The sequence below is a fragment of the Erigeron canadensis genome, chromosome 8 (genome assembly GCF_010389155.1).
Source record: "Erigeron canadensis isolate Cc75 chromosome 8, C_canadensis_v1, whole genome shotgun sequence".
Classification (NCBI taxonomy): Eukaryota; Viridiplantae; Streptophyta; class Magnoliopsida; order Asterales; family Asteraceae; genus Erigeron; species Erigeron canadensis.
Window position 1 is genome coordinate 23,480,226 of NC_057768.1, and position 23,143 is coordinate 23,503,368.

The following is a 23,143-nucleotide window of genomic DNA, read 5'->3' on the forward strand; positions in this document are numbered from 1 at the left end:
CTTTCTCCCTAAATACACATATACTACTTTTTATATTCATTTTAACACACACACCAAACACAAATATCATTATGTTTACGCGGCGTGTATTTTGCATAACATGGTGATAAAAGGTGATGGTCGAGCTATCTCGCCGGTTCACATCATGGACCAATCGGTCCAACCGGTGTGGGACGATACCTTTTACGCGGAGTTGCTAAATGAATACATCCATCATCGTCTTCGTTATGACCTCACTGAACACGTGTGGGCTCAAGAATTGGGACATCTCGACGACTAGTTTTTTTATTTTAAATAAGGCTAGTGTTTTTATTTTAATATTTTTTTTATTATGTATTTTTTTTTTAAGTGTTATGTAATGTTGTTTTAAGTTTTTAATATAATGTTTAGTTAAATTATTGGTGGAATAAAAATAAAAATAAAAAGAAAATGAATTTGGGTAAGTTTAGTGAATTGGGTATGTATTTCCAGTGATTTGGGTAAAGATTGGGTAGAATTGGGTAGTTGTGAGTTTTAAAGTTTTGATTGGAGGAAAGATTGGGTAAGTTAACCAAATTGGCAACCACTTCTTCCCCCCTAATTGATCCTTTAAAAGGCTCATCTATCTTAAATCATAGAGATTGATGACCAAAAAACTAAAAAAATGTATAATGGCAAAAAGCTTTTAGTTTTACTACTTAATCAATCTACCATTTTTAACCTTTTAAAAAGACATTTTTTTTAAATGGAAATTTTTTACAACTAGACATAAAAAAAACTTTTGATCAAAAGGTTAAAAGTTATCAATCTGTTCATGAAAAACATTTCACTCTAATAACATCAATCTCTACAAAGATTTTTTCTTTCAAAATAAGTTTTTCTTCAATCTTACATTGAAAATGCTCTAAGAGTATTCGATTTAATGAAGTTAATTGGGTCAGTTAATTCAACTTTATAAATAATTATAAACCAGGCATGACCAATCAAATTAGTTCTAGATTGATCCAATCTATCCAATTAGGCTTTTGGGCTAATAGGGTAGCCTGGTAGGAACCTATAAATCCAAAGTTTGGAAAACCAAAAGTTTTTTCAAGTTATATTTTGCGTTTAACTATGTATGTCACTGTTATTCAAAATGTCGATCTCGTTGTTGCATAGCTTAGGTCAGAGTAAAGTGCCATCAAACGTTCAATAGGCAGTCTCATGATCGGGCATGAGAGTCCGGAAGTTGTCATTGTATATTTGTATGTGTTCTCTCTGTAAAAACGTACAACATCATTTTTTCAGCCAAACACTTATTGTAAATATTTATGAAATAATCATTCCAAAACGTAATTCTTAACGCTCTTTAATTATAAATCTCACTCCAATAGGTTCTTCAAATGAAAAAACTTTTTAATGAAGCCAATAACTGCTATTTATCCCTTAAAGCCACTTTTGATTATAATCTATTTATTACATTTTTAAAATACGTGAACTCATGTAATCGAGCAACATTATAGAGGCCAACGCCTGGATTAATATTTTGAAACGACGTCCGACTGTTGATAGATTTGGTTTTGTTGTCCAACTTTTTTGACAATCTAAATTAGGGTGCCTACTTATCCCAATATCAGCCTTTCAACCACTTTTCTATTCCCTTCACTTGAGTGGTTTGTCAAATTTAAAATGGTCATCTGTAAATAGTTTGTATTGTATTGACTTGTAAATAGTATTTCTCCATTATTTAGATATAAAATTTGGTATATACTAGTATTAAAATTAAAAGGGATTAGAATATAAGGCTGTCGGGTATCTAAGCTTAGATGTAGAACACTCACATATTGTCCATAAAAATCATGAGGGCCCATGCATTTATTCATTAAATAAGAAATAATAAAATATTAGTATGTGAGAGATCCACACCCAAGCTTAAGTGTCGGACAACCTTATATTCCCTTTTCCATAAAATTAATAACCCTAAATATATTTTTGAAAAATGAGTAAGATCCATGTGTCAGTAGCGTTAATTAATCATGGTTAGGTTATCTTCGCCCTACATATTATTACTCGATAATACTCAGAAAATAGATATATAAAATGAATACATGTTAATTAAGCTATTATTTGTCCGGAGGGGATTTTCTCAAGTTCCCTAACATGACATGTTAGGGAGATCTCAACTCTTGGATTAAATCTAAGGGTAAGGGTTGAGATGTTTTTAAATTGACCACTCAAGTTAAAAACAACTTGAGGGAATCTCCTCCCTCTCTATTCGAATCAGTCACCTATTAGGCTATCACACACGAAACGACATATCTATTCATACAAGGCCAAAGTCGTAAACATGACAAATCAAATAATAAGTCTAGTTAACCAATTTTCATACCAGTATCGGACCTCAGTAAACCAACTTAAGAGTCAATTATCATACATGAGATAGGTCCCTTCCCAATGTGGAGGCAGTGGAGGCGACAGGTGGCGGTAGTGGCAGTTGTGGTAATAGCGGTATGGTTATTAATGTTAAACTAAATGATGTAAAAGAGATAGTGTAGTTATTTTTAGAATTAAAAGATGTATGTTGAAATAAATTTCATTAAGAGTATTATAAGTAGATTAGGTGAAAATATTTAAATTAATGGTAAATTACACTTTTCATCCCTGAAGTTGGCAGGTTTTCACTTTTCGTCCCTAATGTTTAGCACGTGCGTACGTTAACGGAAAAAAACAAACGCCGTCTAGGGGAAAGACCTTGATTGCAAAATGTTGCCAACTTTAAGGTTAAAATTGTAATTTTTAAACATTAGGGAAGAAAAGTGAAAAACTGCCAACTTAAGGGACGAAAAGTGTAATTTACCATTAATTTAAATATTTTCACCTAATTTACTTATAATACTTTTAATGAAATTTATTTCAACATGCATATTTTAATTCTAAAAATTAAATTAATGGTAAATTACACTTTTTGGTAGATATAAAGCGTGAGTTGAGAATGTGTTGAAAGTTAAAGATACTTTAGGTTTTTTAAAGATATAAAGTTGAAAAAGGGGAAAGAGCTAGTTTGTTTTGTAAAAAAGTAAAGATAAAGATAATAAAATAAATATAAATAAAAATCTATTATATTACTAAAGAAACATTGTGATGAGATAAGATTTTTTTAAAAACTGTATTACTACACATCCTTTTAATTTAATTATGACATCATCATACTTTTTTATTTAAAATTCAAATTTTTTTTTAATTAAATATGTATCATTAATTTAGATTTTTATTAAATTTCCGTATTATTATGTAAGAAATTTTTTTGAACGGCAAATTTGGTTCACTGACGGACCACTGGAGTATCATCGTGCCACCAGGGTACTAATGACTATACACCAATTCAGGAGGAAACTTAATAAATATAAGAAAACCCCCTTTGTGGGTTTATTATGTAAGATTTTAATCACCTTATTTTTTCGTTATAATATGCCAAAAATTATGGTGTTTTTTTTCCAGATAACTTTGTTTTGTTTTTGCCAACCGAATGTATTTTAACGTGTGTCACAACTACACAACTTTTGTTTCCGTTTAGTTTCGTTTTTACATAATAATTTATCACAACTTTTCAACTTATTTAACGCTGTTAATCTGTTACTATACGTTTTAATATGGCAATATATACTAAAGCTACTCGAGTATCATTCGGTTTATTTGCAAAACGTCTAACAGTTAACCCAAGTTGATTAGCTAGTATAAATGTAAATAGACTTCAGTTTTAAATACGGGATAAAAATATCTATTACTATGAAAATAATACTCGTAATAAACAAAATACTATGAAAATAAAAGGACATAAAATGAAAACCGCTGTCTTGCATAACTTGGCGGTCCCGTGAGCGTAAAGCAAAAATTCAATCTAACATCTATATATGATGTTGTCCTTTTACTAAATTACAACATAGATTTCAACATAACTTTTCGTTTATTCTGAAGTCTGGTTCATTCGAATCATTATCTGACCTTAAAAAAAATTCTAAAAGGACTCAAACACTATTAACCTTTGACCAAATGAAGCTAACCATAGATTTTTAATAACATTTTAGAGTATTGGTAATGACATTACGCAACCAAAAAGAAAAAGCCATGGGTAAACCTAACTTAGGGGTAGGGGTAATCGGGGCCGGAGACCGTACTAAAAAAAAATATCAAAGGGGGCAAAATTAAAATATCCGTGAAAAATAAATATAAAGGGGTTAAAATGTTAAAAACTTATAATTTTTTTTTAAAAATACACGAAAAATCTAAATTTTGAGCGAGACATTGAACCCCTTTGCCTCCCATATGGTACCGCCACTAATCGGGGCTACAGGTTTGTTTAATCTATGTAGTGTAATTTTTTTTAAAATGCTATGTTATTATATTAGTGTCACGAGTCAATACATTAAGTTAGAAATACCGGTTAATGTAAATAAATTTAAACCTTTGAAATATTTTTATCACAACAAAGTATGTATTTGAGCAAACCAAATGAGAACGGAAAACTCGTAAAAGTAGAAAATCTCTTATTAAATGCTAAAAGTTGCGGAAAAACTTAATAGATGCTTAAATCGTCACAATCTAGTTGTTAATGTTACTTTACACGTATATGAGACTAGTATTAAAAGGGTTCTGTTACAAGTCACTCACAATTCTGATTTCGTTACTGGAAAAAGCTATGACAATAGCAATTATTCGGTAACTATATACACTTATAATAACTAGCATAGTATCCATACAAAGTTGTATAAATTAAAATTTTTTGTTAACGGTGTTAAATAACTATTCACTATTCTAAAAAAAAAGTTTATTTAGTTTTCATAGATTATTCAGGCTCGAAATAATTATCGAGTCAAGGTCGAGCTTTACATAGCTCGGCTCAAATACTTATCGAGCTTTTAATAGATTATGTATATATTTTTATGTATATAATTCTTATATAGTAAAGTTCAAATTCTATTTGGGCTATATGTATTGTATATATATTTTTAAGATTTTCGAGTCGAGTTTAACACCTCTAACCCTAACCGATAAAAGTAACGTTTTTATGAGTCAAAACACCCAATGCTGTTTTTTACGAGTTTTCGGTCTCAATACGTCCACAGTGTTTGAGAAAGGTTAATGTGTAGACAACCTTATCTTTACCATAATGGTGTAGAGAGACTGTTTTTAGATTTTAAATATAATAGAATATGACATCTACCCTTACAAAACATGAGAATATAGCTCTTGACCTTTATGAAGAAGAATGTTAATTTCTTATCCAGTACTATCATTGGCGGATCCAACATGTAAACCGGAGGGGAAAGGCCCACTCAAAACTAAAGCCCAACTAAATTTTGTTTTCAGCTTTCAAGCCCATCAAAAAAAAGAAGAGTAAGTTTACTATTATTTTTTTCCCATCATAATCTGCTTGTGATGAAAGTTTTTTTATTTTTTTTATTTTTACGATTCATAATTTCACACAGATCACATACGACTTTTCAAAATTTTATTTTATACAATTCACACGCACAAGTTTTTTAGCTTGTAAAATTTTCTTGCATATTGCAATTGAAAAGAAGTGTATCTTAGAATAGAAAAGCGGAAAATATGGTATTTTTGTGTTATTAATTTGTCTTATGATCTATAACGACATATTTGCAATCAAGATTAGAAAAAGAAAAGCTAAAAACAGAAAAACAGAAGGGGAAAAACTTGACTTTTAACTGTTTCCATTTGTCACATTTGGTTCATCATGCTTCTAGTTTGTAATGTACTTAGATAAAAAATGTTTCGATGTTAAAAGTTTTCATTAGATTGCATATCAAACAATGTCCTCTATTTCTTGAACACAATTTGAGTAAGAAGCCATTGTCTATATACCATAGATCAGTAGCCTCTTCTTTTGTCTATATCGAAAAGTTGTCTACAAGAATAACAAAAAACACAGAAATACAGAATGATAGATTATCTCTGAAAAGATGACCCTGTTTTTACTAAGCCTATAAATAGAATACGTGTTCGAATCTGTTAAAATAACAAAACATACGTTTATCTGATCATGGCTAGTCGGAGAATAACTTTGCTGATCAGTTTATTAACTATCTTGAGTTTTTCATTTGATCAATATGTGAAGGTCTCTTTTGCAGTTGCGTCAAAGTCTCGTCTTTTTGCATCTGATTCAAATGGGGGGTTGCTTCAAGGTCAAGGAGTTAGGGCTGCTTATTGGCCCTCATTTACTGGCTATCCTGCTTCTTCTATTGATACATCATATTTTTCTCACATTTACTATGCATTTGTTCTGCCATCTCCCACGACTTATGCACTTGACATCACGCCCGATGATGTAGAGAAGTTACTTGAGTTTTCAAATTCAACGAATAGTTGGAATCCGCCTGCCAAGACAATTTTGTCCATTGGGGGCGGTGGAGGTGGTGATTTACCCGGTATTTTCTCTCAAATGGCTAGTCAAGAGTATTCTCGAGCTACTTTTATAAATTCTACTATTAAAGTAGCTCGAGATTACAATTTTGATGGGATTGACCTTGATTGGGAATTTCCATCAAATGAGTCTGATATGTCAAACCTAGGTTTGTTGTTTAAGGAATGGCACGAGGCACTTGAATATGAGGCTAATGTTACTAAAAGTCCTCGACTTATATTGACATCAGCCGTTTATTATGCGTCTAGCATTTCCTTTGATGGTGGACCTCGATCATATCCAGTCAACGCTATAAGTCAATATGTTGACTGGATTAGTCCAATGTGTTTCGATTATCATGGCTCTTGGGAAAATTTCACAGGATTGCATTCTGCATTGTATGATCCAAAAACCAATCTTTCCACAGATTTTGGTATCAAGTCTTGGATTCAATCAGGACTTCCTCCAAACAAGATTGTATTGGGACTGCCACTCTACGGTCCAACATGGTCCCTTCAGGATCCAAATGACAATACGGTTGGGGCCCCTACTACTGGGACGGGCCCTGGAAGTGGCCTATTGATCTATTCACAAGTTGTTGATTTCAATCGAGACAATAATGCAACGGTTGTGTTTGATCAGACTCGGGTTTCCTATTACTCTTATTCAGGAGATTCATGGATTTCATATGATGATATTGGGTCGATCAAATCCAAGGTCCATTATGCTCGGGCTCAAGCTTTAGGTGGGTACTTCTTTTGGGCCTTAGGCCAAGATTTGGATTGGGATATTTCAAGTACAGCTTCACAAGCATGGTTAGCTTGATACGTATTTCATTAAGATTTTCAAATTCTATGTAAAATTGCTTTGATAGGCTTTTTTACTTTGTGCAATCCTACTATTCAACATAGTCATGTACATTTTCACACAATCACATTTACATGATATTGATAGCATGTTCTTTAGCAGCTAAGAATAAAAAGTATAAAAATAATTATGCAGTTCACAAGGACAGAACATTTCTAAGATGAAAAAGTTAACAACTTAAAAGTGAAAATCATAAACTTACATCATGTCTACTATATATTTTTTTTTTTTGAAAAACATTATGTCTACTATATATCATTCCTAACAAGTACCACAAATGTTGTTAGAGTAGATAGATAATGTGATAAAAAAGATCACAAACTAATACTAATTAATATAATAACATCCCACTATGATCAGTTTTTTGGTCACTTTAACATCACACCAAATAAACAAATTAATCATATTTCCTTTCCAGTTCTACAAAAGCAAAGAACCAATAGTCGCTATAAATTGATCACATGCTCAAAAGAGTCTATAAATCACTTGCAAATCAGTAAGAACTTTGATTGACTGTAACCTTATAATCGCGATTGATAACCAACTTTGATGGAACCGCATTGCCCAATCTAGATTAACATCAAATCTTGGCAGCTTTCTCTGAAGATCATGATGAAGTAATTTGTTGTTTCACATTGTAGAGAATTTTTGCAAGGTGTATATAATGACGAATTCAGTTCAATGTATAGATTAAAGTGATTTGACTTAAAATTCAAATATTTAAAACTAAAAACATGGAGAATAAGCCACAAGGAATAATAATATTCAACATGAAACGTTTACATACACAAGCTTTCAACTATATGATAAACACAAAGAGCTACTAAATTATTGCAACATCCATAAATGTTATACATGGAAACTACATATATAGCTCTAACAAAATAGTTAATGACCTTTATAAATTATCACTTCTTACCGATCAATCGATTCTTGAAATATGGAAGAAGATTTTCTCTTGGAGGTAAAATTTTCTTGACAACAGGATAGTTGACAAAGTTATCGGCCCATTCGGTTAGGTTTGGGAACTTGTCTTTGGTGACCAACTTTAGACCGGCTGCTTCTTCATCTATTCCAAGCCAACAGCTTATAAAAGTAGCCGCGATATCAACAAGGTTAACGTTATCACCTCCAAAAAATTTCTTGCCTTCAAGCTCCTTTTCTAGTATTTCCAGCTGCTTATAAGCTTCTGCGACAACTTGCTTATCCTCAGTGCGGCGGAGAGCCTTATAAACTGCAGGCATACACTAAACAGACCATATATACATAATGTTAATGTACGTATATAATCAGTTCAAACTCCAAAGAAGTGTCTTATGTATTAAAGGGGATACGATTTGTGATCTGCTTGCAGCATGATGTGTATTGCTATAATGTAAAATCGCGCGCAGTCTTTAAAAATGTACATACGGGATCATAGAAAACACGTCAAGACGAAATCAAATAAAATTAAATCGATCAACACCAACCAAATAATCACGAATGAAATGACACCATCTCAAGCCCTCACTCTATGACACACTAGAAATATATATTATTACAACCATGACTAACCATGATCCAAAGACTTAACTTAGCTAACCACCTCCACTTAAAGATGCAAAATCTAGCATACTTCAAAAAACAACCAAATTTTCCCCCTAAATATAGGTTGTGCTTATATCTATAGTGTATATCATTTGACAAAACCATAGTTTCAAAGATTATAACTATTTGATGTAGAATTTATAATCCCTTTTTTGTTCGCTTTTAATGTAGAATTTCCATGGTTTTTAATGTAGAATTCTATGGTAGTCGGTTATCTTAATCAGATCTTGTTACGTCTAAGGCTATTGGAAGTGAGGGGTTCTTGGAACCCTTCTTTTTGCTAGATATTTGACATATGGCCTGGAGTTCCCCTCCCCATGGGGGGTTCCTTTGGAGTGAGGGGTTCCTCATAACCCCCATTAAAAAAAAACCAAATAAGGGAGCTCCAAATTATGTCTGTGGGGTCAAAGGAAAGAGGGAGTGAAGGGGGCGTCCAAAATCGAACGGGGAGAAACTCATTTTTTTTTATACAAGGAACGCCCCAGGGAGGCGATGTAGCATGGGTTCCCGGGGCATTCCACGCGCTTTTTGGGTGTTCTTTGGGGGAGACTCCTCGCTCTACATGGCCTAACATTGAGTAGGCATTTAAAGAAATTCAAAACTGGTGACTGAATTAGCTGAGCTAATATCAATTTCAGAATCCGTTTAAGTATTATGTATATATTATGGGATGTGTTATTAATATCACATCCATGTGTATCATTTACCTCTATAGTATGTTATATAATACTTTTACAGTGTGATAAATTAATCAAAACTATTAGTACGGATATCGATTCTCATATAGTCTACTATGCATCACTTAAACATTCAAAGTAAGATGTAGGACTTAAATCATCAATAATAAATGGGAAAAATCCATAAAAAGCTAACCAATTTATACAAATTTTCTAATTAAAAGTAACTTATTTTGTTTTCGTCTATTTAATGGACCTTATTTTCAAAAGTTTCCTAATAAAGGGTATCTCATTAGTTTTTGACAGACGATACCCGTTAAATTCTATGTCACCGAGGCCACATTATCAAATTTGCTGACGTGGCAGATAAGTTAGTTAAAGTCAACCGTCAATACTTTTTGTAATATTATTAATCTTGACCCGCCAATACTTTTTGTAATATTATTAATCTTATAATGTATTAGATAGTATTACAAAAACTATAAAACTAGCATTGTGTTGAAATAACTTGAGACATATATGAATTGTCACATGTACTACAACAATATATGCAATGCTTGAGTATTATAAGTAATGGGTCATTATTTAAAAGCTTTTATAATCGCATTTACCGTAATATATATAGGATTCTGTTAATGAAAATTTCAAGTACTATGTTACTACATAAAAAAAGTGATTTTGTAAACAAATCAATAATCACTTAAATTTCTATTTTTACCGATATTACTTGAACTATCGTTAGTAAAACCCCTACATCAATTCTCTTAAAAAAACACGAAAGGTTAACGGGTTCATCTATCTTTTGGTTACTCTTGTATGACGATTAGGTGATGAACTGATGATCACTATAAAATAAAGGGGAAAATCCATTAAAAGGTAACCTGATGACGTAACACTTAACGGACGTCGTCTGTCAAAAAATAACGAGATATCATTTATTAGGAAATTTTTAGAAATAAGGTCATTTAAATAGACGAAAACTAAAAGGTTATCTTTAATAGAAAATTTGTTTATATAGATTACTTTATTATGGATTTTTCTTATAATAAATTCATTACATTTAATTCAGTCTTTGAAGCACCTATGATGTTAATGATGTTAGTAACATATCTCATATCATGATTTGACATATTTATAAAGAGGAAATGTTATGTAAAGCATGCAGTATCTATCTTAGGTAAAATAGAGGCGGATTATTTCCCATTTATAAAACAATGTATTGTATATCAATTAGTATTAAACATTTCATAAACGTATATAGAAAAGAAAAAGAAGACAACAAACAAATCCAATAATATACATTATCTTCAATGACATTGGCCCAAAATCTAGCAAGTGCTTTCTCGTAAGGATCTTGTGGCAAAATGGGAACACCTTTATTCCAAACATCATTAGTATATTCAACTATCACGAGTGACTCACATACCCCTTTACCATTATGTACCAACACTAGCACTTTTTTATGAACTGGATTATACTTAATAAGTTCAGCACTCTTCTTATTGCTAAGCAAATCTTCAATAATATTTTCATATTTGATTCCTTTCAAATTCAAAGCATGCAATTTCTACTTTACAAACATACGGACTTCCACCAATGCCGTACAACTTCACTTCATCTATCATTTTTTTGGTCAAAGATTTAACTGATAAAAATTAAAAAAAAAAAAAAACGTAAAAACTCTGTTTTTCTTTTTTGCATGGTTTTATTTCGTCTGATGGTGATGCATATTATAAATATACTGGATAGTGTGATGAGTGCTTTAGGGTACGTGTATAATTGTTAATTTGATATCCCTCAGTCTTATATTAAGAGTTTCAATTTGATTTTTATATTCTTTTTTTAACATTGATTGTAAATATTTTATGTATTTTATAGTAGGTGGTGAAAACTTATGTCATTGAAAATTACATTAAATACTCAACTCATTCATATATTTTATATCAAATATTATATAACATATAAAAATATTATTACAATCAAAATTTAATGAAAAAAACTTTAAAAGTTAAATTAAGATGAGTTTAAATGTTTAATTAACGTTTACCTTTTATTTATTTTTAATGGATCATTTTATTCCCATGAACCATTTACTTTTTTAATAGCGATTTTATTATCTCTATATTATATAATTAAGAGAGGATAATTTTTTTTTTTGTGTCTACATATTTAAATGACATGTAAGCTTTTTACCATATTTAATGTTTATAAAGTCTCTAACTTTTCTTATATAAGTTATTATCTAGCGTAATAATTACATATCCATTATATCGAATTACTTTAGCATTGGATTTAATATGGTAAAGTGAATTTCTTTTTTCCTTTTCATCATTTGAATTTTAAAAAATCTTATTTTACCTTTTAATTATTAGATAAAAATCCAATTTATTACTTAAATTCAATAAATTATTCAAAACTTGGAAATTGTTATTCTAACCCTCCCAATTATTTTTACACCTGAATTTATTCGTATGAAATGATTATCAAATAGCAACTAAGCCTCTTACTATAAGTTACCCCAGGAGATGAAATGATACTGAACTTTGAGGATTTGGTGGTTGGGCACTTTCGTAAGTGTTTTCCTAATATCCTAATACATGCCAGGCGTGTCTTGTTAATGATTACAACTATACCTGCTCACCGGAGTTCAAGAATGAGGTGACATCATGCATTAAGCCACCTGTAGTCTTGTAGATGCATTTAACAAAAATGGAATGAAAATTGAACCGGGCCAGCCTTTGTATACTAAAGATAAACAGAAAACGGAGGTCTGATATCCAATCATAAAATAGTCCATCCTCCAGTTAATATATATATATATGGTTCTCTTTAAACTATAAAATTTTATCTTGTCCCACCTCTTTGTTTTTGTTTTTTTTCTTGTTCTATGGTCCTTTATGTTAGGACGTTAAGAGGTTCATTGCTAGTCGTCCCACAGAATCAGCCCGGCTCGCAGGATTTTGTAGCTGAACCACATATTGGTATTGTTTCCATGGAAGATGTGCTAATGGACCAGGATGGTGCTGATCCGATCCAGACAGCAGTCCAATGGCAGGACTTTGTAAAGAAGCTGTTAGGGAATGGTATTAAAGTTTAAAACTAGTTTTTGTAAAGAAGTTGCATAATGCATATGCAACTATGAAGACTCTTCTGATGCAGAATGTACCTTGTTCCTATACAATGAGAAAACAATGTTGTACACGGACGTACGGTATCCCATGAAGAAATTACCCAATGTAAACTTTTGAGTATTTTTCCCCTTCTTTCCCTTCTACTTCTTTGGTATGTTATCTAATTTATATGCGATATTGTATACTGGATGCCAGAACGTCAAGGATTTTGTGGTTGGTCATTTTCACATTCGTAATGGGTTGGTAGCTGGTAAGTTCTTTGACTTTAAGAAAATTCATCAGGGCTCGAATCTCACATCCTACATTTTATAATATTTTTATTTACTTACTGATAGTTATATTTAAAACTCTATTATCAATCATTTTCTATCAAAACAAATCTTTCTAAATTTTAAAGATATATAATATATACTTAAAACTCTCCCAATAAATTAGTACATATACAATTACCATCCAATTACCTTTTTTAAAAAATTATTATATATACAATCTAAATTTTTATTAATCATTCTCATTCATATCATTTCCCTCATTCCTATCTTTATAAACAAATCATGTTAAGTAAATTTCTTAAAGAAAAAAAATATACAATTTTTTATATCACTTTATTTTTATTTTTGATATTTTGTTCATGTTTGTTTATTACTTAATATTGAATTGTTATGTTATTGTTATTTATCATCTAGTTTGATTATGCCTTCTTCATCTACTACAAAATGATTTACTCTTTTAAATTTATTTTGTTCATGTTTAATTATTTTTCACCTCTTTTGTTATTTTGATATTTACCTTTGATATATATGTATATATATATATATATATATGGGATGAGAATATAAGTCTGTTAGGTACCTTTGATATATATATGTGTGTTATTTTGACACTCACATATTAATTTTTTAAACCACAAAAATTATGGGGGCCATACATTTATTCATTAAACAATATATAATAAAATATTAGTATGTGAGGGGTTTCACACCTAAGCTTAGGTGTCAGACAACCTTATATTTCCATTCATATATATATATATATTTATTTATTTACATAATAAAACAATAGTTATCCTGGCTTTTTAAAGCCATCCATCTCAAATTAAAATTATCTCTAAACATGCCACATATGATTTATCCTACGTGGCACCTCCATATGTTTTTCACACTAATAGATTTTCATTAAATAATATAATATAATTATACATATATTTTAAATATGACATATAGAAAAAGCATATATATATACTGTATATATATATAATTTATATTTATATGTATATAAATCAAACATATATAAAAAATCACGACTAACATTGCATGACATTTTTTAACCTTTTTTATTTTAACTATAAACACTTCATAATTCATGAATCATAATCCATGATATTTTATTACCTTTTCTTTTCTTTTTCTTTTTTTCATTTACTATTTACTATATACACTTCATAATCAAACTATGTATATTACGTTCAACACGTACACCTCAAATTACATAGCCCTTTATAATAATCTATCTATACATATATTATGTTTCACATTTTTTTTCATTGTTAATTTATCATAATCATAAAGTATTTTTCAATTGGTTTTTAATTTATTAAGTTATTCTTAATAATCTATCTATACATATATTATGTTTCACACTTTTCTTCGTTGTTAATTTATCATAATCATGAAGTATTTTTCAATTGGTTTTTAATTTATAAAGTTATTCTTCTGTCGTACACCAATCTATTTATATATATATATCATAAAGTATTTTTCAATTGGTTTTTAATTTATTAAGTTATTCTTAATAATCTATCTATACATATATTATGCTTCACACTTTTCTTCGTTGTTAATTTATCATAATCATGAAGTATTTTTCAATTGGTTTTTAATTTATAAAGTTATTCTTCTGTCGTACACCAATCTATTTATATATATATATATATATATATTTAAACAGTAAAAATCCTAGCCTTTTAAACATTTCTTTCAACCTAAAGCTAGCTTTAAACATTGTCACATAGGATTGTATCCTACGTGGCATCTCCATACTTTTTTTAACAATATTTATCTTATAACCTCTATTTATTCTCAAACCAATGTAATTTATTTTATTAAATATAACATAAAATATTAAATCAAAACTATATACACAAAATTAAAAAAAAATCAAAACCCATATTAAGATATAAGAAGACGTCCAATACATCTATTAATTTGGCAATGATATTTGACATAAATAATATTATTTATTAAAATATATACAACTTTGAAGACTATATCAAATTTTAAAATTTATTTAAAAATATTATTAGGTTATACACGACCAAACAATTTTGTTGTTTCTCCTTCGTTCTCTTGACTGAAACCTTAACCAAAATTGGTTATTCTAACCACAAAAAATGTCTATTTTATAATGATAATAGTAGTTATTTTGAGTTTTACGAATGAATTTCTTGATTGTTGGAGATAAAATACTTTATTTCCTAATTGTGTTTAGGATTATTTTTTTCCGTCACTACATAAGGTATTTTCTCCATCTTTTCAGCATAACTAAAAGCAAAAACTATAATGATTTTCTCTTATTTATCTTATTAGTTTTTTACTTATTCGTATTGTATTTATGTGTATTTTATATGACTAAATTTTTGTCATGTTTAGTTTTTTTACTTTGTATATATTATTTCGTTTGATGAATATATAGATATCATGCTACATTATCGATTTACGTTTGATTTGTTGATGATATCAAAATATCTTAGGTTAAATGTTGGTATGTAATCACTATAGTAGGTTTAGTAACTGTGATATCGACATGTCAGAAAAGACAAAAAATGACCAAATAATCCATGAATTAACCATTAACTATAACATAATCAATTTCAACATAATAAGTCTATAGAAAAGCTATTTATTAATGCATAAAATAACCTTTTTAACTAGCCGCGCATCGCACGGGGTAAAATATCTAGTATTATATAAATATATTGATACTATCTCTCTATCGGACGGAGATACAACGACATACAAAATGTCTAAAACCACCCGGATAATGACATAATCTTTATTAATTCAAATTTATTAATGACATACAACGAAGATACATAATCTTTATTAATTCAAATTTATCTTTCAAAATGTCTAAAACCACCCGGATAAGTTATTATGTTGACAATGTAAATTTTGGGATTATTATATTCGGTTTTACAGTAGAACAAGTTATTAAAAATAAACGTAACTCTTCTAGTAATTTTCGATCAGCCCTTTTTTGGTACGTATAGCTGTATTTGTTGTAAAGTCTTGATGTTGTCACATCAGACTATGATGCATAGAAACGACTATAATTGCCAAAAATGTATTTGTTGAAAAGTCTATAACGCATTACATGCGCACCAAGGGCACTCATTAAAAATGAAGCATATTAGTATGTTACGGAGTGATATTTCAATGTTGGATCGAGATCACATGAAAAGGATTAAATCAGAAGTGAACAGATCGCCTCGTTTAATTTCGTTAGACATTTTTTGTTAAAGATGATGCGAAGCTTGACTTGGGTAAAAAAGTGACTATATAATGATAAATGGTTGAACTAATTTAATTGGCAATTCTAGTGGTACGCGTAATCTGCATTAACAATTAGATACATCGGTGTATCGGACATTTGGCTTTTGACTTTTCATTGAAGTCCTGTATGCCTATTTTTACTGGCGGGCCTAAAATTTGATATTAAAAAAAATGATCAATTGCTTGATTCGGAAAGGCTTATTAGAAAAATCAACTTCGATTTCACACTTACAAATGGAAATATTATATGAAAAAGGAAAATTGTCTCCTAGCTACCAACTGATTTTGTGAAACACTTCACATAAACGAAAAATAAAGAAGCATGTGTACATAACCAAGACTTTTCTTTGGTAGAAAAGTAGAAAGCGACGTTACGTGTTTGAGTATGTGATCTCACATATATATATGTCACAATAACAAGAGCTTAGTTTACCATATCTAATAATCATGGTTGGGCAGAGAATAACTTGGCTCATTTTGTCAACTATATTGACTTTTCTTCCCTTTGATCATTTTGAGACCATCTCTTTTGCAGTTGCATCAAAACCTAACAATCATTTAGTATCCGATGGAGTTGGGGCCGGGTCGGCTCAAGATCAAGGAGTTCGGGCCGCGTATTGGCCTTCGTACAATACCTACCCTGCTTCTTCCATCAACACAAACTATTTTTCTCACATTAACTATGCATTTGTTCTGCCATCTTCCACAAATTATGCACTTAACATCACATCTAACGATATCGTGAAGTTACCCGAGCTTTCGACTGCAAGAGATAGTTGGAATCCCCCTGCCAAGATACTGTTATCTATTGGTGGCGGTGGTGGAGGTGACGTTTTACGCGATACCTTCTCTAGAATGGCGAGTCAAAAGAATTCTCGAGCTACTTTTATAAATTCTAGTATAAAAGTAGCTCGAGATTACAACTTTGATGGGGTTGACCTTGATTGGGAGTACCCATCAAATGTAAATGATATGTCAAACCTAGGTTTGTTGTTTAAAGAATGGCGCGAGGCGCTTGAATATGACGCGAGCGTAACTGGAAAGCCTCGACTTTTATTGACTGCGGCCGTTTATTTTGCGTCCAATATGGAACCCTACGATAGTGTATCACGATCATATCCAATCAACGAAATAAGTCAATATGTTGACTGGATAAATGCAATGTGTTATGATTATCATGGCTCTTGGGAAGATGTTACAGGATTGCATTCTGCATTGTATGATCCAAACTCAAATATTAACACGGATTTTGGTATCCGGTCTTGGATTCAGGCAGGCGTGCCTTCCGACAAGATTTTATTGGGCCTACCACTCTACGGTCCAACGTGGACACTTCAGGACCCAAATAACAACGGGGTTGGGGCCCCTACTACTGGGACAGGGCCCGGAAATGGCTTCTTGATGTATTCTCAAATTGTTGATTTCAATAGGGATAACGATGCAACGGTTGTCTTTGATGAGACAAGGGTTTCTTACTATTCTTATTCGGGTGTTTCATGGGTTTCATATGAGGATAGTGAATCGATTGAAGCCAAGGTCCGGTATGCGCGAACTCAAGCGCTAGGCGGGTACTTCTTATGGGTCGTAGACCAAGATCTGGATTGGCATCTTTCAAGTACAGCTTCACAAGCATGGTTAACTTGATGTATGTATAATACTATCAGTTTCAATAATATGTGTATGAAATAAAGTTATTTGAACTCTGTTCATAATTTATTTATGAACCTCCAGCTTAGGCTCTTGGAGCTAAGGTTGATCATATATACAAAGTGTTGTTTAAGTCTTTCGTTTATTATACAACATATCAACGTACTTTGACAAGGCTTATGATAACGTTAATTGGAACTTTCTACTGTCAGTTTTAGAAAAAATGGGTTTCCCACAGTTATGGTGCAAATGGATGTATGGAATCCTTTCTTCGGCAAGGGCTTCGGCTATAGTGAACGGTTTCCGACATTCGAGTTTCAATGTCACATGTTATGTTTAATCAAGCTACGAGTGTTGGTAACATTCATGGTATTTAGTTGTCCGTTGAGTTTTCTATCACTCACATAATGCTTTACGCGGATGACTGCATTATTTTGGGTAAATGGGATGTGACGAATCTGTTGAATGTTTCGCGGGTGCTGAGATGTTTTCACATCTGTTCCCGTCTCAAAATTCATTAGGGAAATCCAATTTGTTTGGAGTTGGAGTATCAAGTCAGGAGATTAATTAAAGATAGGTCAAAGGTTGTGAATTGCGCAGCATGCACTTTTTCTTTAAAAAAACATTTGGTAGCTAGGGAGAAATCTAAAGAATGAAATTGGCAGAGAAATTTATGATTTCTTTTGTTTGGCAACGCCAAAAAAATTATTCTAAGAAAACAAAGATATCATTTCTTATGTTTTAAAAAAAATGTCAGAGTAATGAAATAGAAATTTTATTACAATAATCTCATAATTAATTTTAGTTTTATAAATCCAAAATAATGAAAAAAATTAATAAAACGACTAGAAAACAAAGATTCACAAATCAATTATATATGTTACCCTTTATCAAATGAAGGTTACTTGTATATCTAAAGCTACCGTCGATAGGAAAAAAAAAAATACTCAGTTTATAAATACACTTTTCGCCATTAATGAAACCGATTCATAAGATCCGATTGGAAAACATGGATCATTAGATAAAAACACTTAGCTACGTAACAAAACTAATAAACATGAAAATAATTATTAAGATAAAAGAATTCATATTTTCAAGTCTTGAATTATTATAACTAATTGAATGTAAAATAAAAGTGGAAGAGAATCGAACAGTGGCTGTTGTAAAGTTTGTGGTGATGATCGAACAGTAATAGAAGCCGCAAAATCTTTCTTGGTTCCATTCATTTCGACAAAACTCCTCACAAAGTGAGAATCTAAATTGGCGGCTGCCAATTTCCTCCTAAACCAATCTCACGCACACACAACTCTTAGGGTGATGGCAACGCCCGCGTGGAACAAGCGTGGAAGCCCCGACCACCCGTGGAATACCGCCGCCGACGTTTTTCCACCCACGAGTGGTGGATTTTGGGTGGAAGTTCCACTCACGTGGAAGATGAGTGCTTGTGACCGTTGGAGGGGGTAACGGTTAGTTTCCTTGGTTTTTGTTTTTTTTTTAACTTTCAGTAAGTATAGATATAGATATAACTTATAAGTTATATATATATATGTATGCGACGGCTGTGTACGGGTAAATGAAGAAGATGACCATTATTAACTATTTTCATTTTCAACCTTCAAGTTTGATATATATTTCCAAACTACCCCAAAATAAATATATCATAGTTACTAGAATTATTATTACTTTTATTATTTATTATTTGTTATCATTATTTATTATTGTTCTTCTTCTTCTTCTTCTTCTTATTATTATTATTATTATTATTATTATTATTATTATTATTATTATTATTATTTGTAGTTTTTAGTTAATGTAATTTAAAGTAAAATTTTATTTTTAATGAAATTTAGTTTTAAAAATAAAAAATAAAATTGTAGTGAGTGGTGAGTAAATGGTTACAATGCCAATAAAATTGGGTGAGTGGTGAGTAAGTGGTACATTTGAGATGGCGTAATATGATTGGTTTCAATAAAATTCTTTTGATAATTTTAGATTGGGTTTTTTTTATTATTTACTGGAAAAATCATAAATAGGGTTTTGGCTGAGAAAATCTTTTGGGGAAAATATGGAAGAGAAGGATACGGATGAATTAGATCTAGAAATTGTTTTGGAATATATATATATATATACTTAAAAATTGTAATTGAATAGATAGAGATATAGATATGTACATATATATTTCATATGAAAAAGAAAGAGTAATTAGATCTGGGTATGAAATGCGTAACACCAAGTTTGGGTATTAAAAAGAGAGTGGTTGCAGATCCAGGTGCGAAATTACATTTTTACCCCTTACGTGCAAGTCACGTGGGGGTTTTTAACGGCCACGTGACGGCGTTAGCCTCCAGTATGATCCGAGTGGAGAGTTGCATACATTGGGTATGATCAGCGTAATTTCGAAAGAAAATGTATGAAACCAATAGTATGGGGCAAACATTAAGTACCATTTCAGTAATTCACTCTAAAGATAGATGTATTGGTAATGGCCATTTCTCACCATGGTAATGGAATTGGACCCGGCCTCCCTTAACATTAGAAGAGCTTCATCAACTCAAAACATGTTGACCCAGATCGCGAAACACCACCTCTCAGACAGGAAAGACTCATGGGAATGGAGATTGGATCAATCGAAACACTTCACAACCAAGTCCCTAAGAACTCACCTTCAAACGACATCGTATGGACCTTCTCGATCGCTTTTTTTCATGGAACAAACTAGCTCCTCTCAAGGCAAACTTACTGGGATGGAGGATCGAAATGAATAGAATTCCCACCGTGGACCAGTTGTTGTTAGAAACATCCAAACCCAGTCCATGCTCTGCTCGATGTGCAACTTACATGACGAAACAACTCAACACCTATTCCTCCATTGTCAATTCGCGAAAACGCTATGGAGTTTCATCTCGTCCTGGTGCGCGATCCCTCCCCAAAGCCCAAAATCTCTTCGACAACTCTTGGAACTACCTCATACAAAGTTCACAGATCACCAAAAACAGAAATTCCTAAGCCTCGTGATCATTGCCTATTTGTGGATAATTTGGAAAGCCCGGATCGAGTGCATCTTCAACAACAAACCCCCATCAGTTTGCTTCGCCATCAAGGATCTCAAAGGAATTAGCTTCCTATGGCTCTCCAACCGATCCAACTCAAACACCATTATCTGGCCTCAATGAAATTCCTTTATGTTTTAATCTTTAATCTCCCTCTTATGTTTTGTTATTCCCCTGGTTGTTGATTCTTGCTTGTATTACTTCCTCCGACTTTTTATGTTTTTACTAGCATCTTGCTAGATGGCATATTAATACATTTTATTGTTAAAAAAAAAAAAAGAACTCCATTTGGTTGCTTTCTTTCTGCTGCCATCTTGAGCCGTAAAACAAGCAGTGAATGGAATTAATTTCATAACTAGCTAGCAATTGTACTTGCATATGTTTTCTTCCTTAAAAAACTAGTACGCCACCTTTTTCCACTAATCCCCCAGGGTCTAGCCAGGTTAGTGTCCATGTATCTCAAGTTTGCCTTTAGCAAGATTCGAACCTAAAATCTCTCCTGGAAAGTGATGGCTGGTGGCCACCAGGCCATTACCAAGTGGTTTTGCAATTTCATCATTTACGAGTCTTACCTCATAATTTGTAGGTGTTTTCCTTCTTACCACACCAACTGAACCTGATGTCATAAAACCATATGTTTAAGTACTGAAAGTTCATATAAACAACATAAAATAAATATAAAAAGTCCAAATAAGATGTGAGAAATATATGTAAAAGGAGTCACATTAGTTGGTCATTTGGTTATATGGTTTTGTAACTTGAAGTAAGTGTGAAACTTGAGTTAGTGGCGAAATGGATAAGTGACCCGTTTCATGGTATATTGTATTTTTGGAGTAAACAGAGGTTCATTGTTTGTTTCATTATGTTTATATAACTTGTTTGAATCAAAATGTAGTAAAGAAAAGCTTAGAAATATGTCGGAAGATGATCAAAGCATCAAAAAGCTCATTTTATGTTAGTTGTGCAGGTTCCTGATGGTCGTTCCTGACAGTCGTTCCTGAAGCGACGGATGATGGTGACGGATGATGCAGAAACATCTTATGTCAGCTTCTGATCTTGCGGGTCATTTTTTTTCTAAAACCTTCGTTTGACCTTTCCGAGTCCTGAAACTTATACACTAACCCTATTATACTATTTTAAGATGATTGCAAGTGTCTTTTTATGATTTGGAAAAACTTCTGATTTTTGACAAAATTCTCTCCTAAAGTTGATTTAGAAACTTATACACTAACCCTATTATAAAGTTGATTTAAAAAGTTATCATTATAATAGTCAATTATGTTTGGGTCTTTTCAATTACTCGTATGTACCAGCCAATTCTCCATAACATTCAGTCGGCACCAATCAAAGAACGTCGAATTCTTGGTGTATATAACGCTGGACGGGGTAACACCTATTCTTGGGTTCTAGTGATCCAATTCTCTTTTTATTGATATGATACTATTGAATAAAACATATAAGTTAATAAAAAAATACATACCGTATGATATATTAAATAAATAGATAAATAAAAAAAAGTGAGTTTTGTGTTCTAGATAGTTTTAATTTGCATCCATATCTATTTGAAGTTAATGAAATGATACATTGAGATAACATTTTGGATGGTTCCATATCTTATACTAAGACTTTTTTATAAATACATATATCATCACAGGGTAAAGATCATAGAAAAAGATTTTTTAAGAAAAAAAAAAAGAGAAGGTTCATTTTTAATTTTTTTTAAACTTGTTTATTTTTTTAAAAAAACTTTTTTCAGTATTTCCTTTTTTTTCATTCTCTTTTTGCTTAACACTTTCAAAAAATAGATAAATAAATAAATAAATTTCTAATCCGAGACAGTGAGCTATGTATTGAAAGCGAATGGATACAGTATGGGCGTAGCCAGTTCAGGGAGGCTTCACCCTTCCCGGTCTCGACTCGAGGGGCTTCGTCCTTCTCGGTCATCCAAGAGATAAAGGTGTTGGAAGCCAGACTGATTTGGGAATGGTTTGGATTTGATGAGCGGCAATCCAAGAGATAGTGGTGGTTGGATACGGTATGAGCTCTGCCCTCGAATATGGATACAATACGGGCTCTGCCGTTAGAGATAGTAATGATGATGATGGGGTGATCAAAGATAGTGGTGATTGGAGATGATGGTCGAAAAAGATGGATACGGTTATAATTTTATATTGAAAGAGGATTATGACGATTAGGGATGAATTTTCATTATTTATTCTTTAATTTTTCTTTTATTAAGAGTTAAAAGTAATAA

At 31.5% G+C, this 23,143-nt stretch overlaps 2 protein-coding genes and 1 pseudogene across 2 annotated transcripts; 2 read left to right on the forward strand and 1 right to left on the reverse strand.

Annotated features, from left to right (window-relative positions):
* Positions 1-6,019: 6,019 nt before the first annotated feature.
* LOC122610453 (class V chitinase CHIT5a-like) lies at positions 6,020-7,204 on the forward strand. Its single transcript, XM_043783443.1, has one exon. The coding sequence runs from the start codon at positions 6,020-6,022 to the stop codon at positions 7,202-7,204; it is 1,185 nt and encodes a 394-aa protein (XP_043639378.1).
* Positions 7,205-8,154: 950 nt separating this feature from the next.
* On the reverse strand, positions 8,155-11,135 carry LOC122610454 (annotated as a pseudogene).
* A 5,518-nt stretch (positions 11,136-16,653) lies between these two features.
* LOC122580061 (class V chitinase CHIT5-like) lies at positions 16,654-17,975 on the forward strand. The gene has a single exon (XM_043752332.1). It carries the CDS (start codon positions 17,048-17,050, stop codon positions 17,834-17,836), a length of 789 nt encoding a protein of 262 aa, XP_043608267.1. The 5' UTR covers positions 16,654-17,047; the 3' UTR covers positions 17,837-17,975.
* Positions 17,976-23,143: the final 5,168 nt, after the last annotated feature.